This window comes from Balaenoptera ricei, chromosome 11 (genome assembly GCF_028023285.1).
Source record: "Balaenoptera ricei isolate mBalRic1 chromosome 11, mBalRic1.hap2, whole genome shotgun sequence".
NCBI classification, from domain to species: Eukaryota; Metazoa; Chordata; class Mammalia; order Artiodactyla; family Balaenopteridae; genus Balaenoptera; species Balaenoptera ricei.
The window spans coordinates 42,502,943-42,522,743 of NC_082649.1; the positions used below are offsets into that span (position 1 = coordinate 42,502,943).

Below are 19,801 nucleotides of genomic sequence, written 5' to 3' on the forward strand. Positions count from 1 at the left end.
GGTAAAAATCATGACAGATCCAACAGGTGAGCTTCATGAATTGATCTGGTTTAGTGGGTTGGTAAATATGTTTTCAATGAATACGGCATTTTGCCTGTTGTTTCTCTATTGCCTTATCTTATGGAGAAGGGTTATCCATTCATAGATTTTTATTTTTAAATGATAAATCATAAGAAAAAAAATCATGCTGTTATTATAATTTAACTTAATGTGCCTTTGGGGGGGAAATGATATTTTAAAGTGATGAAATCTACCAGCTAGATATGTATCTCCTCATTATCATCAGATATTTATGGAATACCTCCATGTGCAAAGTTCTCTGGTCGACTTTGGAATGGGGACGTCAGATTCTGAATAGCTTAATCCTGATGAGGTCTCTCTGAAGTCATATTTATATCTTTACTGTTTCCACAGAGCAGAAGGGAAATATCCTAGTTCTGCTATTAAATTAGAATTATAAAGTGATAAATTAAAATAATAGTGACACTCTAGCTATTTTTCTGGAACATAAGGCAACTTAATACTATAAATTCCTAAAAGCACACTGATTAACCAATAATAATACAATGGGAAAGTATGAGTAATGTATAGGGTATGTGTATCTCGGTCCCAGGTAGAAAGGCTCCTTTGGAGAATTGGTCTATGTGTCTGAAACTATCTACTCAGAGCAGTAAATTTATTCTGCTCCAATCCTATGGTCAATCTGATGGCACAGGAATCTAAAATCACCTGAATTTCTAGGATTTCTATAATACCATTCTTTAAGTTATCATGTAGATACTCTACCATGATCTGCTTAAAGATCTGGCACTTTTCTTCCATCACCTAAATAGCAGTGTTTTTAGTAATGAAACTCAGGATTTAATCACTTTCTTATCAGATGATAATAGCTTTTTGAATCAAAACTGAACTCTTTCATAGAAATTCAAATTTATAAATATTTTGGATGGATATCTTTTCAAGCAGAAGTGTACATTTTAAATTTTCCTTTAGTCTCTCAAGCTGTTTTATACTTGTCAGAAGTAATTTTGCAGGGCAAGATATTGGATCAGTAGCCTGACTTGTTCAATGAACAATCATAAAAATTTTCAGTAGACATTTTACTTCTGTTGCAAAGTATCCATTTATTTCTGATAAAGTGGCTAAATGATGAATGAAACACAGTGTTAAGAAATCTAATACCTGGGTCTGGTCTCAGGGGTATTTCTTATTTAAGTGAGAGGACTTAGTATGTCATTTACCTTTTAGAGGTTTGTTTCCTCATTCGTAAAATAGAGTGAATAATATTTGCCCTGATTATATCACATAAAGCTACTGAGAAAATAAAACACTTTTAAAATGTTAAAGTACTCTCAAAAATTATGTGTGTGTGTGAATGTATGTGTGTGTGAATGTATGTGTATGCATAAGTGATAGAAATTAATAAACACATTCTTATTTTGTGGAATACTGATTATTTATGGAAGTGAGACTTATTACTCTTTAGGAGTTTGAAAGAAAAAAACAAGGTATAGGGCTTTAGGCTTTCTTTGAGTGACATGAACAGAGCAAGGTCCATACATTTAATTTGCCTTCTTGGAAAGAGAGCAGCTGAAACTGACTGTCAGGACCTAACATAGACTCTGAAGACACCTTGGCATTCATTGTACATTTGGCATTACATGCTTTCTGAAGTTCTATTTATTCTTCAAGGATTTTATAGCTATCCATCAATTTATCCCAGTTTTGTTTCCCAATAGCTGGTACAAAATTGGAGTTTCTTGGGGCTCCAAGTGAGTTAATGCATATTTGTCACAAATGCATTATTTCCAAGTTAATTTCACATCCGAAGTGCACACACTCTCCAATGTAGGAGGGATATAAAAGTAAACATTGTTTGTGAGGCCAAATTTAAATAACATCATGTAGTCTTCCACAGGGATGACCAAAACTCTGATTCAAGATGACAGAAACAATGGCTGAAATTATTGCATCATACGGTACCACATTCTATGTTTGTTCTTACGATTTTGTACTATATATATTGTGATTCCCCACATTGAATTGCCATTTTTAAACATAGAGTGAAATAGATATCTTACACAAATAACCCTTTTCAGGGATGCCATTCAGAAAATTGAATGTACAAAATAAAAAATAGTGACAAACATTGTAAAAGGGCATGGTGTTTTCTTATAATGGTTTTTGGAATATATTTGAAAAACGCTGACACCTCTGCCTCTATTTCTTCTTTAGGCTTCTTTACCTGAAACAACTGATCTTCCAGAATTCTTTATTTCTTCTTACAAATGGCCTGGATGGACCCATGGCCCATTGGATCAAAAAAATTGTGCTGCATCCTGGGCTTTTTCCACTGCAAGTAATAAAATCATTTTAATTATTTCCTTATAAATCTCCCTTTGACTTTAGATCTTGGCATAGTAATTAAAAGGGTTTTTAATTTAGAACAGTTAAATATTAACATTTGGTCAATTTAAAATCTTACTCTGGCCAGAGAAAGCAGCCTGAAAATGATATAAAAATAAGTTTTTACTCTGAAAATTGGCTTTTATTTTTAGCATCTAATTTTAAATAGAGAGTAGATCAAAAGAACAACAAAGAAAAGTTACCAAAATTTATTTGTTCTTTGAGAGTTAAGGCCAGATAATAAGAAGAGTATAAATTTCCTCTTTACCCATAGTACTATTTGTAATCCTAATATGCATATCACACAGACATATAATTCTTATATTCTTTTTTCTTGATAAGATCTGCAAGAATATATTTAATTATTAAACTAATAGATTTGATGTAAAGTAAGAATTCAGAACTAATAATAATGGATTAAATGGGTTTTATCTCATTTTAGATAAAAGTGAACATGTAGATTCTGACTCTAAAGTGATATAATTGATCTTCTAATAAGAATGGTTTCCAAATTAGGGTTGCTCTTACTTCAACTGTGTGAGGAATACATACCTCTGTTGCAGAAACTTTCATATATTTTCACAAGTCCAGTAAATCGATATTCAAGTTAATCCCAAGATTTGGTCTCCAAATTATCCTCAAAAGCGTGTCGGTTGTATTACAGCAATTAAGCCTAATATGACACTGATTGTCTACTATCAAAGATCAGTTTCATAAAACTGTGGTCTAGGCTTAAAAATAATTCCAAAAGAGTGCTCAAAAACAGACTAACTACTGAAAGCATCATGAAATAAGTTCATAAGTTCTGAAGGGTGGCACTCCTCGGCACAGAGGAGTGCTGATCCTTTGTCTAAATATCATCACTTCATAGTATGAGCTAGTTCGTTCTAGAAAAGAGGCATTTGGCTGAACTCACCTCTGGAGCATCTCCATCTGTTACCTCTACACTAATGCCTATTCCCTCAGCATAAACGTTCTCTTGACCTCTTTGAGCCCTATTCTAGTTGGGTGGGGACAGATTTAATCAGATAAATCATTTGTCATTTTATGTTCATGTGGTTAATGTATTACACCTCCTAGGGGATATATAAGAATTTTACTTTAAGTTAGACCAGTATTTCTGAACATGTCTTAGGAAAGACATTGGTGGTAAAATACTGAGAGTAATTTACTAGGCTGATTTGGCCTGTGTACTCTAGTATCCCCAGGTCACAGCCCCATAGATGGCCTCAGCACAGGGCTAAGTCTGGATTTGTCTCTCTACATAACAGATGACACAGTTTTATATCCTGTGTATTCAATACATCAAATCAGGCTGATGTTATTTTTCTTTTTTTTTTTTTTAGTGTATTAAGTAAAGAAAAGAATATTCTAGGGTCTCTTAAAGACCTAGAAAATTATGTCAGGAAGTTGTAGTTAAAATAAGAAAAGTCCTTCAAAGAAGCTAAAAACTATAAAATGGGATAAATACAATTAAAAATTATACACACATACACATATACACATATGTGTATACACATATACACATATAAAAATATTGTTATGCAGCCAAATAAAATTCAAGCAAGATGTCAGAAGTTAAGAGGTGAAGGAGTTTGAAATGGTGAGGGCAATACATACTGCAGAGCAAACTTGGAGACAGAATAAAATAATCAGGGAAAATAATAGTGTGAGTCTCAGAGGTAAAGCCCAATGAGTTTTCAGAGAGAGAGTGGAAAGCAATTTGCTGAACTGAGTCATTCTTAAATCTTCTGACCTTTTCCAAGTATTTCAAGTGAATTTGTATTAAACCTTCACTGAGATTCAGAAATGTCTGTAAAAAAGCAAAGTATTGAAGATCATCAGAATTTAAACCCTCATCCTTTAGTTGAAATCTACAGATTCATGGGGCTGGAAGGGATGTTAGAGGTCTCCTTTTACAAGCCTTTGGTTTTGTAAAAGAGGCACAAAGAGGGGAAGTGACCTACCCAAAGTGAAAGGCGAGAAGTCTCAGAAATGATCCCAGAAGCCAGGCTTCTGACTCCTTCAGTATTATTTGTGAAAGTCTTTTCTGAACCAAGAATAGTTACACTAACATTTAAAAAATATACTTGATTCTGAACACTTGTACTGAAAGTTGAAGCATCGAAGAATTTCTATTTTCTTTTATGAAACAGGGAATTATTTTCTTGAGACTAAGAGAGATGGTGGTATAATGGCATTTGCTCCTATGAAATGTATCTAGCACAAAATAGATGGGAATTGAGAAGGAAGTAGGAGGATATAGATTCAACACACACTGAGTGTCTAAAATGTGCCAGCAATTACACTACAGAATTGTACATATGCTGTCGTTACATAAAAACCATGTATATGCAGAAATACATATGTAAAGGAATTATTTTAAAATGAATTATTTTAGAATAATTCTAAACTAGCATCTTGAGGGGTTTCAGTACACAGATAATTTTGATGAATGAAAACAATAACTTCTGAGAAAAGTGCATAGATAGAAGGAAGGTTATGACTTTGTTGCCTTTCATCAAAAGTAAGAGATTAAGAAGAAGACTATATCAGGTCTCCAACAACAACAAAAATTCTGTACCAGAATATCACTGACTCCAATTTTCTTGTGATCTCGACACACATATTATCATGGTAGCATGATCAAAATGCTCACATAGTAGTTTTCTGCTACTGGTTGATTAGTTTCCCTAGTCTATTATTCTATGAGGTCTGTATGATGACTTTTTTGGTTTTCGTTCATTGTTGCAATTTCTACTGCTTAGTCCAATGCCTGTCACTTAGTAGTTGGTCAACAAATGTGTGTTGGGGAAAGGAACAAACTGATTAACAAAAACCATGCTAGGGAATTATTTAAACAAATAGAAGGTTCAATCACAAAAGGTATATATATACATATATATATGTGTATATATATATATATAAAACAAGGTGAATTCCACGCCTACTAAGATAAGATTAGGATCATAATGTTCAAGAAAATTGTAAGCATAAAAATGTGCTATGTAGCTTTTTGATAGTTTATAATGTAGATTCATGTTAGTCTCAATTAGTTTAAAAACCAAAGATTTAATTTATTCCAATACATCAGATTAACATGGATGAATTTCCAATTAATATTTCTATGATCAGTTTTTCTGATTTCCTGAGTTTAGTTACATTCACTTCAAAAATATATTTTAAGCCATGATTATATATAACACTGTTTTAGGTACAGGAGATATAAATGTAAGATATGGCTCATGCCCTCAAGGAGTTTCACTTGGCAAATTTCTTAATGAAAAATTCAGAAGTATATAGAACATGAAAGGAACAAGGAACTAGAGAAGTCTTTGAAGTTGGTAAGACAATGAAGCAATGCCAAAAACTGGACAAAAACTGTAACTGAAATGATGACACAGTTGAACTTGTTGGAATACACAGATATATTCATCACATTTGGTCTTGATTTTTAGTTACATTAAGTTTCCAAGACTAGTTTAATATTCAAACAAAAAGCACTATGTAAATTCTTGGCAATACCATGTGTCACTTGACTTTTAATCAATATTATCTTTGAAACAGGTGTAGCAGCTGACCGCATAGCGATTCAGTCCAAAGGTCAATACACAGCCAACCTATCCCCTCAGAATTTGATCTCTTGCTGTGCCAAGAACCGCCATGGATGCAACAGTGGAAGCATCGATAGGGCTTGGTGGTACCTGAGAAAACGTGGGTAAATAGCTGCCCAACACACGTCTCTAGGATTCTTAAGATTGTGGCTTAGGTTAGAATAAGAAAACATATATATTAAGAGTTTTCCAAAAAATTTACAAATATATATGCTACATCTATATAAACACATGGATTATATTTAAATATATACTATATTTGGTATCTATTGAGATTATAAGCTATTGGAAACGATTGTTTGAAGAATGTATACATTTCTAGCTAAATTAATGAAGAGTCAAGTAAGCACTGTCTTCTTGTGGATCTGACCCAAATTGTTCTACTGAGCTGCCATGGAGGGAGGAGAGTAGTTGATATTGTTGATACCTCTGTTGAGAACTTTAGTTCCCCAGGTAGATGAATAGATAATCCCAGGTAAAAGTTAGGTTAAGAGTCAGAGGAATAACATAAAGATGTCCTATATAGTTGCCACAACTCATGAACATCATTGTCACCATCCATCCCATCTGATGAGAAGAGACAGGTTACATTTCTTTATGCTCATATAGTCTGATACCCACACAGCATCCTCGTGTCACCTGTAAGAACTAATCTACTTAAAACCTGAGTTATCTGTCTAAGGAAACTGCAGCTGATAACTAGTAGTAAACGTATGTGCTGCCCCTGTGTTCTTTCCTGCTCCACTGAGTGACCTGGGTCTGCTACAGAGAAGTTAAGTGCTATGAGAGAGTGGGTGTTAGGAATTTTATATAAAGTTCTTTAAATTTTTTCTCTTATGTTTTGCCTAATAAGATGGTGCTTAGAATGGACAACTTGGGCTAATACCTTCCTGGTGTAGTAGTGCTTGGTTGGCCTCTGTTTTGTACTATAATAAAAATTAAAGCCTTTTAAGAGCTTAAAAATATAACTTAACATAATAGTCAATGAAATCTTATTGTATTAGTCTGCTCAGGTTAACATAACAAAATGTCATAGACTGTGTGGCCTGAACAACAGGCACTTGTTTCCCACAGTTCTGGAGACTGAGAAGTCCAAGACTGGGGTGTTAGTCAGTTCAGTTCCTGGTGAGAACCCGCCTCCTGGCTTGTCTTCTCGTCATGTCCTCACCTGGCAGAGAGAGAGCTTTAGTGTCTTTTCCTGTTATAAGGGCACTGATCCCAGCATGAGGGCCCCACCCTCATGACTTCATTTAAAGCTAATTTTCTCCCAAATACCCCCATCTCCTGATACCATCACATGGCGGTTAGGGCTTCAACACATGAATTTGGGCTGACACACTTCAATCCATAGTCCTCATTATCCCCAAGTTGAGACCTTTTTTGGAAATGTTTTTTTTTCCATCATGCTCCTTTGCTCAGATTCTCTTACTTTGTTGAACACTATTGAATTTTCTTGAGGCAATTCTACCAGATAATTCCATGGCCAGCTCAACATTGACTATCCATAAAATCAATTCCGTTGTTTTATTTTCCTTACTACCTGCTTCTATATTCAATGAATTATGTTAGATTTGGATCCAAATAATTTGTACTTTTCAATGTTCAATTTCAAAATCAGAAATCAAAATTATTTTGTTGTTTTTATAATGTATATATCTGATAACTTTCTACCTTATTAACTTTAATACTATATTAGTATATACAATTCCTTCCAAAGTATCATGAACTACAGACACATAATAATTGAAGTCTTATGAGAAGGTATCTATAACTTAATAAAAATGTAAAAAAAAACCCTTAATTCTAAAACTTACATAATTTATCAGAATATTCCATCTGAGTATGATAAAGTTCATTCTCTTTCACATTAAATTTGGCTCTTCTACATGATAATTATAGATGCAGACTTAAGGAGTCCTTCCCCTATTAATATTACCACAGATTTAATTGATGAACTATTTTCATCTTTGGAAAATCCTATTCAGTAGATAAATTTATTTATTAGAATGGATTTGAGCAAGATTTTAGAATATTAAAAAAATGATATAAATGAACTTATTTATAAAACAGAAACAGATTCACAGACTTAGAGAAGGAACTTATGGTTACTGGGGGAAAGGGGTACAGGGGAGGGATAGATTGGGAGTTTGAGATTGACATGTACACACTGCTATATTTAAAATAAAATGCCTTTACATGAAAAAAAATATATATAATGAAGGAATAGGAATGGGGTGGGGAATAGTTAATATGATTGAACGACTATGTTCAATGTCATTAAACTTACATGTACATAGCCAGAATAATTTACAAATGTTTTATTCAGTAAAATTGCATATAGATAGGTAATTATGGCATTTTCCTAAGTATTACTTTTAAATCTTTGCTTATTCCTCATAGACTGGTATCCCATGCATGCTATCCACTTTTCAAGGATCAAAATGCTACCAATAATGGCTGCGCCATGACAAGTAGGTCTGATAGGCGGGGAAAGCGACATGCCACCAAGCCCTGTCCCAACAGCATCGAGAAATCCAATAGGATCTACCAATGTTCTCCTCCATACAGGGTCTCTTCCAATGTAAGTCTGAATCGCAAGAATTAGCAAAGATTAACTTTCTCAAAAATATATACTACTGTTATTAAAACTATTTAAAAACTAGTATATTCTAAAATAATGTTATGCTTTCAGGTATAATTTTTGATATTCTTAAGATGTCTATTAAAGACCTCTAATTTGGGTATAATTTTTGATCTTTGTAATATTAACAGTCCAAATGATTGCCTTAAATTCAAAAATGCACATGGATATAGAGTTTTATAATTTTATATATATATATGTATATATATATATACATATATATATAAATACTTGACAGATAAAAGCTACAGCAAAACCTTTTTCACTGACTTTTTTGTGATAGTAGCTCATTTTATCAATCCTTTGCCTTACTGCACAGAATAATTGAAGTGGACACAGTCATAATGGAAAAAAGATTCTCTTGGATTCCAGCTTGTCATGTTAAAAGCCTAGGAAAATTGTACTCCATTGTATCAGTGTCACCCAGACATTCTCATTTTCAGAATATTTGAAACTTCAATGGCTTCCAGATACCTGTAGAATACACTTTGGCATTCTTACCATGACATACAGGGCTTCATGATTTGGTTCTGACCTACTGCTTTCACAGACTCATTTCCGACCAGGTTCTAACCCGTCCCCCCACCTGCCCATAATGCTCCTGACAAATTGACCTGCTGTCTGCTCCCCAGATGCACCATGACCTTCATGCTTCTCTACTTAGCCAGGTGATGATTCCTCTCACCCAAATGGTTATCCCACCTACATCCATGTCAAGGAAGTAGGTCAAAACTTCATCTTCTTTGAGAAGTTTTTTCTTGACTCCTAGGCAGAGCCAATGTCCCTTTCTTGTTTGCATCCATGGCATTTTGTGCTTGTCTCTGTAATAAAACTTAGTATATCATAATGCAATTAGTTTTGTTAGTGCCTGTCTATTCCACCAAAATGCAAATATCTTCAGGACAGATGCAAGGTCAATATTTGTTTCTGTCCTAGTTTCTTGTCTTTACTCTGATCAATGTATTCACATTTATATGAATAAATGAATGAATGACCTGCCTCTTTCCTAAGGGTTGAATTACACAGGGGACAACAACAGAGAAATATTTGTATACTAAAACTGAGGAACCTCACTAAACAATCTTCTGGGATTGCTTTTGTGATCCTAAGAATGGAGATGACACTAATCTCTACTGATAAAACAGAGTTTTAACTGAATTATTTTTCCTTTGTGACCGTAAAAATCTTTGTATTTTTCTTCATTCCAAAATTATTGTCAGTGGTAAGAGTCAATGAAACGTGTGTGTGTCTTGTCTTTAGCAACTTCATCAATGTGGCAATTCACATGTGAATATTTCAAAAGATAATTAAGAGTAAATTGCAAGTGGTCAAGGCACACTGGGTTACATAATTCCTAAACTGATTGTACAGCACCTAACATTACACACCAAACAATAAGTTTAGTGTGCTCTGATAACAGTAATTGTGCTCACTGATATTTTTCCTTCCAGGAAACTGAGATAATGAAAGAAATCATGCAAAATGGACCAGTTCAAGGTAAGCTTGGATGAAATATGGTTGTGTCTTATTTATTCCTTTAATAAACAACATTATTACATTTTAGCTCCTGTATAAAGAGCTTAATAAGTGATAGAAATTTTTTACTTTTAGATTATTCTTAAGGATTCAGTGGTTGTAAGACCAAGGTAATTATAGGAGATACACTCACCTAATAACCTAATTAGCTGACCGTTTATTTGAAGAAGATAGACTCATTCATAAATTGAATTCTTAAACAAATGTTAATGACACATTGGATGAAAGTCTGCTAAGTGTATCCAAAGTGATCATGGATCCAAAAGACATTCGAACAGGAAATACTAACTGATAGAGTTCATTTAATTGTTTACTTATATTTAGGACTCATACATAGTGTTAGAAATTTTCTCACTTCGGTTTAAATGGATTAGGTAATGGATTGAAAAAAAAGTCAAGGTTTAGCAGTAGAAACAAAATGGACACTTTACTTTTTCTATAAACTCAAAAGAAATCAAATAAGCCAGTATAATTTTTGTGTTTTATAACATGCTTTCCATTTTGATCAATTTTGTAAATGTGTTATGTATAGTAAACTAACAGTAAATAAGGAAAAATATACTGACTTTCTGTCCATTGATTTTGATATGAAGATATTATTTCTGATACATAGTTCCTCTGCCTACCTATTTGATTTTGCACCAATGGCATGAATAAAAATAGGTTCACAGTGTATATTTTCTATGCTAAACATTGCCTTGAAATGCTTGGAAAAACAAAACCAGTGAGGCCTAAAATAGAAATTCAGGGTGTGAATACTGAAAGGCCCATAATATATTCTCAATGCAGTGGAATTGATAAAAAAATAAATTAAAGAATTTGGTTAAACATAACAAAATTAAATTGAAAACATCTGATATATACCCAAGGAACTATTGGCCAATATGTATTTTTATTTTTCTGAATGCTGGCCTAATTAGTATTGGTTCAACATTTGCAGGAACCACAGATTTTAAAACTGTGCTGGAAGGATTTTTATTGATCTTTATCATCACTTAACATTTATTGGGAAACCAAAGCTTACTCTAACCATGCCCTGAATTTAACTTTTAAAATCCTGGGACAATACACAAAACCTGAAACAAATAAAGAGAATTTTTTTTCCTCCTTACAGTTGTGTAATTTTTGAAGGCTGGTAAAATAGCGGGGGAATTCATGTGTAATTTAAATATATGCTTCGTTAAGTGGAGTTTGTGTGACAAATTTGAAGGAACACAGGCATTTGAAGTGAAGGCTGAATTTGAAATTCCAGTTTTGACGTTTGCAACTTAAATGACTTTGGTCAAGTTATTTAAACCTCTCTGAATCTACAATCGTTATATTACTGTTTCAAGTTACTCTCTCTCTCTTTCTTTTAATCAGTCAAAAGAAACTTGCATCATAATGATTTAAAATTGAGAACACCTTAGGTTTATTTTATGGTCAAATATGTAAGTGTTCATGAATTTTACATAATGAATCAAAAATAAAGAAATAAAATTTGTAAATAATAATGTTGAAATTCAGATTATTCAACATCTATGTAACAAATGTTTGTTGAGAACCTTCCTCCTGCCAGCCTGAGCCAGGAACATGAGATAGAGCTCACCATCTTACCCTCAGGTGTGTCATAATTCTGTGTAATAAGTTTGCTGCTATTCTCCAAAAGTATAATTGCACTACAGTAGTTTATGTACTTATGTGTTGATGGGTTCATCAAGTCTATTTTGGTGTCAGAAACTCAAGGAAGGATCCATCTTCAAGTTAATTGTCATGGTGTCTCACTCATGTTTCTTTCATTGACAGTGGTATTTTTCCACATTGAAGAGTATATTTTATTCACAGTGCTTAGAATTGAGAAAAGCTAATGGAGTCAATGATTCTATGGAAGAGAAAACAACTAGCAATATTTCACACTCTTATAAATGCTGGTTGCCTCATCTTGCTGTCAATGCAACGTGGTTGTCTACATATTGTTGCCTGGGCTAATGTACAGGGCTTTCTCCCGCTTGGTACAAAAGAATGTAAAAGGCAATAGAATTCTGAATAAATAATACTGTGTGCATTCTTCTGAAATCTATAGAATTAAAAATAAGTTTAGGTGCTGTAAAGAGAACAAAAGAAAAGATCTGCATAGAGTACAGTTATATAAATTCTTGAAATCCTATGGGAAGGTGTTTTAAGTAAATAAAGAAGATTTAACCTCTTTTGAGCATATTTAGACAGCAACAGAAAAGGCATGAAACATTAAAAAATGAAATAAAAAGTGGAATCAAAAGTAATATTTGACTTTGGAAGAGAAGCTTCATTTTAGGATCTATCAAAAATTATTTCTTATTTTATTTAAAATGCACATCAAACTAAGACAAGCATTGTGCACAGTTTTCAAGGTATACTTAACTAGCCCAACTAAAAATATTTTCAATTCTAGTCTTTGAAAGGAGAAGTTTAAAGTGTTCACCCTGAATTGCCCAAGCCCTTCAATAAAACAGCACACAATACAGAAAAGAAATAATCTAGGTGAGGGAAGGAAGGAGAGTTTAATAAAGTATAAGCTCTTCCTTTCTAAATAATACACTATTGGCTTAGTTCTTCAGAGCTGGAGGGATGCAATCTTGTCAGAGTATTCTTTTGCCAAGGGTTTGCTTTTTATTCAAACTCACCAAGGAAACTTTTGTATTGACTTCCAAGGATGAAGTACAATTACTTTAAACCCTGTTTGCTAGGTTCACGCTTTGCTGCTAGCTTAATTGGAATTTAAAGAGACTTGTGGAGAAGCCCAAGAAGCCCAAGAAATACTGATCATCAGTCAAGTGTAGTGAGCTTCCTGCAAGGTCTCAGTTCCTGGTAATTGTGCCTCTGTCAATTAAAAATAGATGTCAGGTGGTTCAAGATGGCAGAGTGGAAGGACGTGCTCTCACTCCCTCTTGCGAGAACACGAGAATCACAACTAACTGCTGAACAATCATCAATAGGAAGACACTGGAACGCACCAAAAAAGATACCCCACATCCAAAGACAAAGAAGAAGACACAATGAGATGGTAGGAGGGGTGCAGTCACAATAAAATCAAATCCCATAACTGCTGGGTGGGTGACTCACAAAGTGGAGAACACTTATACAACAGAAGTGCACCCACTGTAGTGAAGGTTCTGAGCCCCATATCAGGCTTCCCAACCTGGGGGTCCAGAAACGGGAGGAGGAATTCCTAGAGAATCAGACTTTGAAGCCTGGTAGGATTTGATTGCAGGACTTCGACAGGACTGGGGGAAACAGAGACTCTACTCTTGGAGGACACACATAAAGTAGTGTGTGCATCAGGACCCAGGGAAAGGAGCAGTGACCCCAGGGGAAACTGAACCAGACCTACCTGCTAGTGTTGGATGGTCTACTGCAGACGTGGGGGGTGGCTGTGGCTCACCGTGGGGACAAGGACACTGGCAGCAGAAGTTCTGGGAAGTACTCCTTGGCGTGAGCCCTCCCAGAGTCTGTCATTAGCCCCACCAAAGAGCCCAGGTAGGCTCCAGTGTTGGGTTGCCTCAGGCCAAACAACCAACAGGGAGGGAACCCAGCCCCACCCATCAGCAGTCAAGTGGATTAAAGTTTTGTGAGCCCTGCCCAACAGAGAAACAGCCAGCTCTACCCACCATCAGTCCCTCCCTTCAGGAAACATGCACAAGCCTCTTAGATAGCCTCATCCAACAGAGGGCAGACAGAAGAAGCAAGAAGAACTATAATCCTGCAGCCTGTGGAACAAAAACCACATTCACAGAAAGATAGACAATATGCAAAGGCAGAGGACTATGTATCAGAAGAAGGAACAAGATAAAACCCCAGAAAAACAACTAAATGAAGTAGAGATAGGCAACCTGCCAGAAAAAGAATTCAGAATAATTATAGTGAAGATGATCCAGGACCTCGGAAAAAGAATGGAGGCAAAGATCGAGAAGATGCAAGAAATGTTTAACAAAGATCTAGAAGAATTAAAGAACAAACAGAGATGAACAATACAATAACTGAAATGAAAAATACACTAGAAGGAATCAATAGCAGAATAACTGAGGCAGAAGAATGGATAAGTGATGTGGAAGACAGAATGGTAGAATTCACTGCTGTGGAACAAAATAAAGAAAAAAGAATGAAAAGAAATGAAGACAGCCTCAGAGACCACTGGGACAACATTAAATGCAACAACATTTGCATTATAGGGGTCCCAGAAGGAGAAGAGAGAGAGAAAGCACCCAAGAAAATATTTGAAGAGATTATAGTTGAAAATTTCCATAACATGGGAAAGGAAAGAGCCACCCAAGTCTGGGAAGTGCAGAGACCCCCATGCAGGAGAAACCCAAGGAGAAACACGCCGAGACACATAGTAATCTAATTGGCAAAAATTAAGGACAAAGAAAAATTATTGAAAGCATCAAGGGAAAAATGACAAATAACATACAAGGGAATTCCCATAAGGTTAGCAGCTGATTTCTCAGCAGAAACTCTACAAGTCAGAAGGGAGTGGCATGGTATATGTAAAGGGATGAAAGGGAAGAACTTACAACCATGATAACTCTACCCAGCAAGGATCTCATTCAGATTCAATGGAAAAATCAAAAGCTTTACAGACAAGAAAAGCTAAGAGAATTCAGCACCATCAAACCAACTCTACAACAAATGCTAAAGGAACTTCTCTAAGTGGGAAACACAACAGAAGAAAAGGGCCTACAAAAACAAACCCAAAACAATTAAGAAAATGGTAATAGGAACATACATATTGATAATTACCTTAAACGTGAATGGGTTAAATGCTGCATTCAAAAGACACAGGCTTGCTGCATGGATACAAAAACAAGACCCATATATATGCTGTCTACAATAGACGCACTTCAGACTTAGGGACACATACAGACTGAAAGTGAGGGGATGGAAAAAGATATTCCATGCAAATGGAAATCAAAACAAAGCTGTTGTAACAATACTCAGATAAAATAGACTTTAAAATAAAGAATGTTACAAGAGACAAGGAAGGACTCTACATAATGATCAAGGGATCAATCCAAGAAGAAGATATAAAAATCATAAATATATATGCAGCCAACATAGGAGCACCTCAATAAATAAGGTAACTGCTAACAGATATAAAAGAAGAAATCGACAGTAACACAGTAATGGTGGGGGGCTTCAACACCTCACTTACACCAATGGACAGATCATCCAAAATGAAAATTAATAAGGAAACACAAGCTTTAAATGACACAATAGACCAGATAGATTTAATTGATATTTATAGGACATTCCAACCAAAAACAGCAGATTACACTTTCTTCTCAACTGCACATGGAACATTTTCCAGGATAGATCACATCTTGGGTCACAAATCAAGCCTCAGTAAATTTAAGAAAATTGAAATCATATCAAGCATCTTTTATGACCACAATGCTATGAGATTAGAAATCAATTACAGGGAATAAACCGTAAAAAACACAAACACATGGAGGCTAAATAATACGTTACTAAATAACCAAGAGATCACTGAAGAAATCAAAGAGGAAATCAAAAAATACCTAGAGACAAATGACAATGAAAACATGATGATCCAAAACTTTTGGGATGCAGCAAAAGCAGTTCTAAAAGGGAAGTTATAGCTATACAAGCCTACCTCAAGAAACAGGAAAAATCTCAAATAAAAAATCTAATGTTACACCTAAAGGAACTAGAGAAAGAAGAACAAACAAAATGCACAGTTAGCAGAAGGAAAGAAATCATAAAGATCAGAGCAGAAATAAATGAAATAGAAACAAAGAAAACAATAACAAAGATCAATAAACTTAAAAGCTGGTTCTTTGAGAAGATAAATAAAATTGATAAACCTTTAGTCAGACTCATCAAGAAAAAGAGGGAGAGGACTCAAATCAATAAAATTAGAAATGAAAAAGGAGAAGTTACAACAGACACTACAGAAATACAAAGCATCCTAAGAGACTACTACAAGCAACTCCATGCCAATAAAATGGACAACCTGGAAGAAATGGACAAATTCTTAGAAAGGTATAACCTTCCAAGACTGAACAACGAAGAAATAGAAAATATGAACAGACCAATCACGAGTAATGAAATTGAAACTGTGCTTAAAAATCTTCCAACAAACAAAATTCCAGGTCCAGATGGCTTCAAAGGTGAATTCTGTCAAACATTTAGAGAAGAGCTAACACCCATCCTCTTCAAGCTCTTCCAAAAAATTCCAGAGGAAGGAACACTCCCAAACTTATTCTATGAGGCCACCATCACCCTGATACCAAAACCAGAAAAAGATACTATAAAAAAAGAAAATTACAGACCAATGTCACTGATGAATATAGATGCAAAAATCCTCAACAAAATACTAGCAAACAGAATCCAACAACCCATTAAAAGGATCATACACCATGATCAAGTGGGATTTATCCCAGGGATGCAAGGATTCTTCAATATATGCAAATCAATCAATGTGATATGCATATCAACAAATTGAAGAATAAAAACCATATGATCATCTCTATAGATGCAGAAAAAGCTTTTGACAAAATTCAACAACAATTTATGATAAAAGCTCTCCAGAAAGTGGGCATAGAGAAAACCTACCTCAACATAATAAAGGCCATATGTGACTAACTCACAGCAAACATTATTCTCAATGATGAAAAACTGAAAGCATTTCCTCTAAGATCAGGAACAAGACAAGGATGTCCACTCTCACCACTATTATTCAACATAGTTTTGGTAGTCCTAGACACAACAATCAGAGAAGAAAAAGAAGTGAAAGGAATACAAATTGGAAAAGAAGAAGTAAAGTGTCACTGTTTACAGATGACATGATAGTATACATAGAGAATCCTAAAAATGCCACCAGAAAACTACTAGAGCTAATCAATGAATTTGGTAAAGTTGCAGGATACAAAATTAATGCACAGAAATCTCTTGCATTCCTATATACTGATAATAATGATGAAAAATCTGAAAGAGAAATTAAGGAAACACTCCCATTTACCATTGCAACAAAAGAATAAAATATGTAGGAATAAACCACCTAGAAATACAAAATACCTGCGTGCAGAAAACTATAAGACACTGCCTAAAGTATTTAAAGATGATACCAGCAGATGGAGAGATATATGATGTTCTTGGTTTGGAAGAATGAATATTGTGAAAATGACTATACTACCCAAAGCAATCTACAGATTCAATGCAATCTCTATCAAATTACCAAAGGCATTTTTTACAGAACTCGAACAAAAAATTTAAAATTTGTATGGAGACAAAAAAGACCCCAAATAGCCAATGCAGTCTTGAGGGAAAAAAGCGGAGCTGGAGGAATCAGACTCCCTGACTTCAGACTATAGAAGAAAGCTACAGTAATTAAGACAATATGGTACTGGCACAAAAACAGAAATATAGATCAATGGAATAGGATAGAAAGCTCAGAGATAAACCCACGCATCAAGGTCAACTAATCTATTACAAAGGAGGCAAGGATATACAATGGAGAAAAGACAGTCTCTTCAATAAGTGGTGCTGGGAAAACTGGACAGCTACATGTAAAAGAATGAAATTAGAACACTCCTTAATACCATACACAAAAATAAACTCAAAATGGATTAGAGACTTAAATGTAAGACCAGACACTATAAAACTCTTAGAGGAATATAGGAAGAACACTCTTTGACAGAAATCACAGCAAGATATTTTTTGTTCCACCTCCTAGAGTAATGGAAATAAAAACAAAAATAAACAAATGGGACCTAATGAAACTTCAAAGATTTTGCACAGCAAAGGAAACCATAAACAAGATGAAAAGACAACTCTCAGAATGGGAGAGAATATTTGCAAATGAATCAATGGACAAAGGATTAATCTCCAAAATATATAAACAGCTCATGCAGCTCAATATTAAAAAAAACAACCTAATCCAAAAATGGGCAGAAAACCTAAATAGACATTTTCTCCAAAGAAGACATACAGATGGTCAAGAAGCACATGAAAAGCTGCTCAACATCACTAATTATTAGAGAAATGCAAATCAAAATTACAATGAGGTATCACCTCACACCAGTTAGAAAGGGCATCATCAGAAAATCTACAAACAACAAATGCTGGAGAGGGTGTGGAGAAAACGGAACCCTCTTGCACTGTTGGTGGGAATGTAAATTGATACAGCTACTATGGAGAACAGTATGGAGGTTCCTTAAAAAACTAAAAATAGAATTACCATATGACCCAGCACCCAGAGAAAACCGTATTTCAAAAAGACACATGCACCCCAATGTTCATTGCAGCACTATTTACAATAGCCAGGTCATGGAAGCAACCTAAATGCCCATTGACAGACGATTAGATAAAGAAGATGTTGTAAAAAGGAACAAAATTGGGTCGTTTGTTGAGACATGGATAGATCTAGAGACTGTCATACAGAGTGAAATAAATCAGAGAAAAACAAATATCGTATATTAATGCATACATGTGGAACTTAGAAAAATAGTACAGATGAACTGGTTTGCAGGGCAGAAATTGAGACACAGATGTAGAGAACAAATGTATGGACACCAAGGCAGAAAGCAGTGGAGGGTGGGGTGTGTGTGATGAATTGAGCGATTGGGATTGAGATGTATACACTGATGTGATAAAATTGATGACTAATAAGAACCTGCTGTATAAAAAAATAAATTACAATTCAAAAATTAAAAATAAAATAAAATAAAAAGTAAAAGGTGTGCAAGAGGAAAAATAAAAATGATGGTGGGGCGAGGAGTCAAGATGGTGGTGTGGGAAGATGCAGAGTTAGCGTCTCCTCACAACTAGGGCGTCTGCTGGTCACTGGTCAGGGACTCTGACCCCTAGGGAGACGGGAGGAACTCCAAAATGAACCAGTAGGATGTAGGGGGACCATAGGCGGAGGAGAAGAAGAGGCCAGACAAGATCAGTCCGCCTGAGGCCAGGGAGATCAGGAGAAGCAGGTGGGAGGGACTCTCTGGGAAGAGCGGGAGAGGAGCTGAGGGCGATCACCTGGCCCACTTGGGCAGTGAAGCCTGCTGAGTTCTGAAGCCGCTTCCACCCCCCCATCCAAAGCCCCATCCAGGTCTCTTGGGTCCTGGGTGCTTAGGAGGGAGACTGGGGAGATCTGGAGAGGCAGGTGAGAGAGGTACTGCAGGAGAAGCAGAGGGCAATTGCCTGGCCCACTCGGGCATGGGGAGCCTGCTGAGCTCCCTGCCCAGTCCCCTGCCCTCAAAACCCCCCTTCCCCCACCCTCCCCCCACCAGCTGCATTGGTCCTGGGGGCATAGGAGGGAGGCTGGGGAGATCAGGAGAGGCAGGCGGGAGGGGCCCTCCCAGACCACAGATCAGAGGAGCAGGAGAGGAGAAGAGGGCATTTGCCCTGCCCTCTCGAGCCCAGGAAGCCTGCTAGTCTCCCAGGTCAGGTCCTCCCCCTCTGAGACTGGACTGGGTAGCATGCCTTGGCCCCTTTTTTTCCTTGAGCCTAAGTCCCACCCCCCACAGCCCCCAGGACCTTTTCCAGCCCTGTGGGTCCTGAGCGTTGGCCCCGCCCAATACCCAAACCTCACCCTTGCTTAGGCCACACTTTCCAGAGCCAAGGCCTTTCT

The 19,801-nt window shown here is 35.8% G+C and overlaps 1 protein-coding gene across 4 annotated transcripts in view; it reads left to right on the plus strand.

The window, feature by feature from the left end:
- TINAG (tubulointerstitial nephritis antigen) overlaps nt 1–19,801 on the plus strand; it is an 86,541-nt gene that overhangs the window by 23,590 nt on the left and 43,150 nt on the right. For all 4 annotated transcript variants that reach the window (XM_059937532.1, XM_059937531.1, XM_059937533.1 and 1 more), the window contains 4 exons: nt 2,236–2,359; nt 5,974–6,124; nt 8,421–8,601; nt 10,113–10,158. In XM_059937532.1, coding sequence (XP_059793515.1) covers nt 2,236–2,359; nt 5,974–6,124; nt 8,421–8,601; nt 10,113–10,158 — 502 coding nt within the window. The remainder of the gene's footprint in view (nt 1–2,235; nt 2,360–5,973; nt 6,125–8,420; nt 8,602–10,112; nt 10,159–19,801) is intronic.